This window comes from Nannospalax galili, unplaced genomic scaffold, assembly GCF_000622305.1.
Source record: "Nannospalax galili isolate Female #2095 unplaced genomic scaffold, S.galili_v1.0 scaffold1895, whole genome shotgun sequence".
NCBI classification, from domain to species: Eukaryota; Metazoa; Chordata; class Mammalia; order Rodentia; family Spalacidae; genus Nannospalax; species Nannospalax galili.
Genome location: NW_008336020.1, coordinates 150,926 through 157,516, shown reverse-complemented (window position 1 = coordinate 157,516; position 6,591 = coordinate 150,926). Strand labels below are relative to the sequence as shown.

General features: G+C 38.6%; 1 protein-coding gene across 3 annotated transcripts in view; it reads left to right on the top strand.

Moving 5' to 3' along the window:
• Positions 1 to 553: 553 nt before the first annotated feature.
• Positions 554 to 6,591, top strand: part of Mbip (MAP3K12 binding inhibitory protein 1) — a 20,777-nt gene continuing 14,739 nt past the window's right edge. For 2 of the 3 annotated variants that reach the window (XM_008830817.3, XM_008830816.3), the window contains exons 1-2: positions 561 to 755; positions 4,192 to 4,311. In XM_008830817.3, the coding sequence (XP_008829039.2) occupies positions 627 to 755; positions 4,192 to 4,311 (249 nt within the window). In that variant the 5' untranslated portion in view covers positions 561 to 626. Of the gene's footprint in view, positions 756 to 4,191; positions 4,312 to 6,591 lie in introns of all 3 variants that reach the window. The other variant, XM_008830814.3, reaches the window with a different exon arrangement.

The following is a 6,591-nucleotide window of genomic DNA, read 5'->3' as shown; positions in this document are numbered from 1 at the left end:
TGTCCACAGTTATCGCCCTGAGACACTTGGCATAAACTGTTTTGTAGATTTAGTCATTAATTTCGTTCCCTGGTAGGAAAATGAAGCATAATACATCACTCGAATTGTTCTCTGACCTTTCTTTCGGAAAAAAAAAAAAAAGTGATGCTTGTTGGGAGTGTTTCAAACAACCCTGCAGAGATGAAAATGTTCTATCAACTATGATCAGTCTGTGAATTTTCCAAAGCTTAGAAACGTGTGAGCATCGCTCCATTCCGGATCCACGATCATTTTCCAAAACAACTCCACTCCGCTTTATTAAAATTTTAATTGTGGGGCTCAAATTCTAACATTTAGCAGCAGGACTTCCTCCAGCCTTCAGGGCAGGCTTCTAAGCCTCAACGGGCGACACCAAGAACCACCACCAAACGCAGGTTCCAGCAACACACTTACCACTCCTTCTGCGCACTGGAATCCTCGCTCTTGGTTGGTGTTCGTATTTGTCAGTCACATGAAGAGGGTGGGGTCTAACGGCTGAGCGCCAAATGAGACGGTGTAGTTTTGCGTCATCTCAATGCGACGAAAGCAGAACGGGAGGGGCGGGGTTGTGCAATTCCGTGGTGCCGGGGGGCTGCTGTGAAGGTGTCATGGCTGCTGCCGTGGAGCTTAGTTCCCCGAGCGGCAGCGACAGGACCGTGGAGCGAAGCTCCAGCCCTCTCCTCGCCCCAGAGATGCTCTGCGACATCTTCCGCTCCTTGCACACTCTGACTGGACAGGTGAGTGGAAGGCGGGGGCACCCTGGGCTCGGCGGCTTTTCCTCCAGCGGGGGCCCTAGGAGCGGCCGGCGTGTGGATACTGCGGGGCTGCTGAGGCCAGGGAGCGAGCCCAGGCCCTGCCGCGCCGGGCCGGAGAGGAGGACTGAGCGCGTAGACTGCCAAAGTGAGCGCGGCTGTCTGGAGAAAACCCGCTCCTAGCGGAGGACAGTGAACGTGCAGATGCTGCTGAGATTAGGAGGCGCCTAACGCTTAGGGTCCTTTCGCCTCCTGTGTATTCTCTCTGGAAATTTGTTGGTCAGTATGGCTTGAAAGTTTTTCGAGCGCTGCCTCTACTCTTGGAGGGTTATTTGCTCATATGGGTCTCTGGGTTTTATTTATGTATTTTCCCATGTGGTCATTGTGTGGGAGGATTTAAAAGGTTTTTAAAATGTAATCTGTAATATGTCTAAGTTCTGGTGTTAATTGTTGGGTATGAGTTCTGTGTGGCCGATGCTAACTGCGTCACTCCTGTCGTTTTAACTATTCGTCGCTCTTACAGAAATGTCATAGTAAACTAGTTTTCAAAAATGGGCTTCTTATATTTTAATAGATAAAGTCATTCGTGACATTTAACAAAACTTTAAATGAGAAGCAACATGTTTGTCTGCTTTAAAAATATTTTATGTGAAATATATTTTCTATTCGGAGCTGGTCTGGTGCATGTAGTGGACACAACAGATATTTGTGTCAAGCACAGTAGTTCGCTTTCTATGAGAATAAGGCATTTGCTTCATTTTTTTGAGCATTATTTTTAAAATCCTTAGGAGGATGGAAATTAATCTCGTAAAAAGTTATTTTAATAATTTAAAAAACCTTAGTATGTTTATTTTGACCGGAAAACTACAGTAAATTGCAGTCTTCTAAAAATTGAAGCTTGTACACTTGTTTGCCAACTAGTAACAAAAAATGCTTAAATCTTAGACACCGGATTGCTACTATCATTTCAGTGGCAACGTCCAAGACCATTAAATGGCTTAAAATTTAGAGAACTTTTTTGGTGTGGACTTTGGAGTTTTAAGACTTATACTCTAATGTCAAAATGTCAAGATGAGAAAAAAAACTCTTCTCACTTATTATGTTTAGAAGTTGTAAAAATTTACACTGAGAAATGATTTCAACTTTCATTTTGCATGCTGAAAATTTTCATATGATTTAAAAATTTTTAAACATTCTGGTGTTCCACAGGTTCAAAAGGAATGTGTCCCATGATTAAATTTTACTTAGGACACTTATCAAAAACCTTTAGAAAAAAATAGGAGTTTTTTCTAACATAATGAAGAAAGCGTTCATACAAGTGTCAAAAATAAGATTACTTTATTGATAAATGCTAACCATTTCAGTACTACCCTGTAATTTGAGACAAATTGTTTAAGAATGAAAACCAGAATGCATGCTGATAAAATTGCCCTTGGAAGTCTTTCCTTTTGTAACAAGTTTGAAGGACTTCTAAGATATAAATTGTCATATGCCTAAGTTCATCCTGTTTCATTGTGTAATTAGCACTTCTCAATAGAAAATGTAAAAAGGAATTGTTGAAAATTATTTTTTCCTCCAGATGCAGAATTTACTTTTAATTTAATCTTTTTGCTTGCCTTGCCTCTGATTGACCCATGTTAGCAAGCTAAAGATTTATTGTTAGCTTAGATTTTAAAAAACAGTTAATAATGTTTCTACTGAAAATGCACATTTAAATAGTAGATGTTAATAGCATATTAGTAGAAATTTTTGCAGTGCTAGTTTACTAGCCCGTGATTATGAAGTGAAAATACATAGAATGCATGTGACTGATGGGGAATTCATTGAATGAATGATGTAGTGTATTTGGGCCATTTTAAAATTAACTTATGGTATTATATATATTTTCATAAAAGAACAATTATCCTAAATTGCCTTCGAAGGCTCGTAGAATTCTCCTGAATTGACATGAGAGTATGAACCAAACAGTAAGATTTATTTTTCCAGGTTACTTTCCCTAGAAAATGTGATGCTTTGCTTTGGTTGAAGATTTGCCCGCTTTTTCCCAAAATCATTTTCGTAAATTTTCCATAATCAACTGTAGATCTTTTGGAGGACTGTAAAAACATGGTCATGGCTTACTTTCATAACAAGTTGTTATGTAATACAATCTTTATAGGCATTAAAGTAGTATCAGTGAAGATTAATGTGTTAATTTTAATGTGAAATCTTGATAGCTTGTCTTTGCCAATATAGCATATGTAAAAGTTCATATTTCTTGATGTCTGCCGCACATGGACTTTAAATACTTCTAGTTTCATTGACAGTATATCTGTCACACAATGATTGAATATAGTGCCAATTCTGGTGATCTTGGATCTTTTGGATTTCATGTACAATGATTCATGTTCATGTATTTTTACCCCCACAACTGTATTTGAACGCATGTAGCATGTATCATTACTTTGTAGAAGCCAGGCTAATTTTTAATAAATTATCCCTGCAAAATAAACTATAATTACTTGATTCTACTGCGGTGTGTGTTCTTATACTGTGCTATTGTGTCAGCCCTTAGAAAAGTTCATGGAGATTCACTTTTCCTCAGTCAGTGATTACAGGTGGAAGTTCTCCCTTTAAGTTTTGACTGATTTTGATGATAATCTTAGATTCAAGTTCATGAAAGTTTTCTGGATATTTTGTTCTAATAAGTTAGTAACTGATGAGAAACTGTAATGATGAGACCTCATATCTTACTAAGAAAACCTTAGCAAAAACACTGGACATCCAGTTTGGGCAATATATTTTACTACTGTGGAAAAGTATTCGTTTTTCAGCTTGAGAATGTCATAGCTAAGAGATAGTTTGATTTTTATTTGAAGTAGATATTGCCATCCCTATGTGTGAATAATTTTGATTTAAAAAATTTTCTTTTAGAAAATTGGCTCGATTAGAAAACAATAAAAATTTGATTCAGAAAAAAAAAAGTTTAGGCATGTATTTGTATACATATGTATCAAAGAGAAATATCCTTGGCTAGGACTTTTCTAAAGCAGTTGTACCTCAGGTGAATGCTCAGTTGGAGTTAGTAGGATTCTGACTAGGGCAAACCTATTTTTGGACACCACCCAAAGGTATTTTAGGTATTAAAGCATCAAAAGAGCTTTCCTTTTTGATCTTTCATGGATGGCTTCACCTCAAAGAGGGTCTCATAGCAGACATAAGAATTAGAATAATATTCCATTTGTTTTAAAAAATGAAACTCTGCATTGTTTGGCTTTTTAAAGTGGTAACCAGGTAGAGCATTTTATTTTGTCTTTGAAACTTGGTAACTATGAGCAAAATAGACAGGCATTACTCCATAGAAATCTTATTTTTGTGATAACCCCAGATAAACAGCTTAATCATGTACTTTTTGTGATGTTGCTGCTTTGCCCCTTTGAAGCTTAACCTCAAAGATGATGTGGTGAAAATTACAATCGATTGGAACAAGCTCCAGAGCTTCTCAGCATCCCAGCCTGCATTGCTCCTTACTGCACTTGAGCAACACGTTTTGTATTTGCAGGTAAATTTCTTATTAGAAATGCTAACTGGGGGTTGAAGATAGAAATTAATTGTAGTTAAATTAGCTGGAGTATTTGTCAATTCTACCTTAACACTATGTTAACAGTGTTATTAATAAAAGGTTACTTAAATCCATATTGAGTCTAAATCTGTTAAATTTCAGTAGTGATCAGGATAGTTACAAGAATACAGCCCAGTAAGCTGATGTGGGCATGAGATTGAATGAATGAAATTCTATTCAGTTCTAGACTTGCACTAAAAATTCAATACAGTTTCATCTATGGTGAGTTATAATTAAGCAATAAGACACGGCAGGTGTGTGTCATGCTATGATAATGATTCCATGCCTTGGGTGAGTTTGGAGGCTCATGGAGTGCTTTCAGTGGTTCAAGAAGTGGCATTATCCCAGCATGACACATCCTGGAGTGTCTATTGCAATTAAACAGTTTCAGCATAGTTTTTAAAAAGAAAGTAATTTCTTTGACATTAATGTTTCATCTTAGTAAGTAGCCAGTCACAATTTCATCGTTTCTTAATAATTTGAAATAATTCATCCTTGATACTAGAAGTCAGTTTTGAATTGTTATTTATAATAGTATTGTTACAGTTTTTAATACTTCATTTTAATAAATGAGCAGTATTATGACCTTGCTGGTTGTTATTGAACATCTTTGCAATTATAATTGATTTAAGTTGCAGTTTAATCAAAGTGTGAAATGTGAAGTATTTAAAAGATAACTAGAACAATTTGGATTGGTTACTTAACTCTGATAAAGGTGTATATGGTTTCAGAGAGTATTTGGCATAGCAAACAATGGAAACAAAATTGTAGGTATGAGAAAAATAATCGGAATATTGGTTCAGCAGTGGTGTGTTTTGCCTAATGGAATGGCTATTAATTTTCAGCCCTGCATTCATTGACTTTCTGGGAAATTTTAGGTGTTTCATGTTAAAAATAATAGTTAACCCTTTCTATGAAAGGCAGATCAATACAGTTCAAATGGGGACCAGATTTGAGGATGGAGGAGAGTATAAAGAAGGGAAATGAATTTCTGTGACCCTGAAAGGACCTTCCTGTACCCTCTGGTTATGGTGATAGGTGTCTCTCTTGAGGACCTTCCTGTACCCTCTGGTTACGGTGATAGGTATCTCTCTTGAGGACCTTCCTGTACCCTCTGGTTACGGTGGTAGGTATCTCTCTTGAGGACCTTCCTGTACCCTCTGGTTACGGTGATAGGTATCTCTCTTGAGGACCTTCCTGTACCCTCTGGTTATGGTGATAGGTATCTCTCTTGAGAACCTTCCTGTACCCTCTGGTTACGGTGATAGGTATCTCTCTTGAGGATCTTCCTGTACCCTCTGGTTACGGTGATAGGTATCTCTCTTGAGGACCTTCCTGTACCCTCTGGTTACGGTGGTAGGTATCTCTCTTGAGGACCATCCTGTACCCTCTGGTTACGGTGATAGGTATCTCACTTGAGGACCTTCCTGTACCCTCTGGTTAAGGTGATAGGTGTCTCTCTTGAGGACCTTCCTGTACCCTCTGGTTACGGTGATAGGTATCTCTCTTGAGGACCTTCCTGTACCCTCTGGTTACGGTGGTAGGTATCTCTCTTGAGGACCTTCCTGTACCCTCTGGTTATGGTGATAGGTATCTCTCTTGAGGACCTTCCTGTACCCTCTGGTTACAGTGATAGGTATCTCTCTTGAGGACCTTCCTGTACCCTCTGGTTACGGTGATAGGTATCTCACTTGAGGACCTTCCTGTTCCCTCTGGTTACGGTGATAGGTATCTCACTTGAGGACCTTCCTGTACCCTCTGGTTACAGTGATAGGTATCTCTCTTGAGGACCTTCCTGTACCCTCTGGTTACAGTGATAGGTATCTCTGTTGTATTCAGCTGTGGATCTTTGTAGGGTTGGTTTCTGATTTTGGGTTTTTCTCCTCTACATCTTCATTTTCTTTTGTACAATTTAATTTTATGACGCAGGAAGACACTTTTCCATGTCAAGAAGGGGGCTGAGGGTTTGCTCAGTGGGACACCTATATAGTTCATGTTCATGTTCTCTCGTTCACTTGGCCAACTGTACTTTCAAGTGGAGACTCTCCAGTTACACACTGATAATGCAGGGCTTTACTGAGTAAGAGCACTGGCTCTCCTGTTAAGGAGGGAAAATCCGAAGCCTTAGTGTTGGGGGAAGGCATTTGAATGACATGTTAATTAAGTGGCGTCCTGGCCAGACTGAAGGCTTTGATTTGGCACAAAATAAAAGATGAGTGA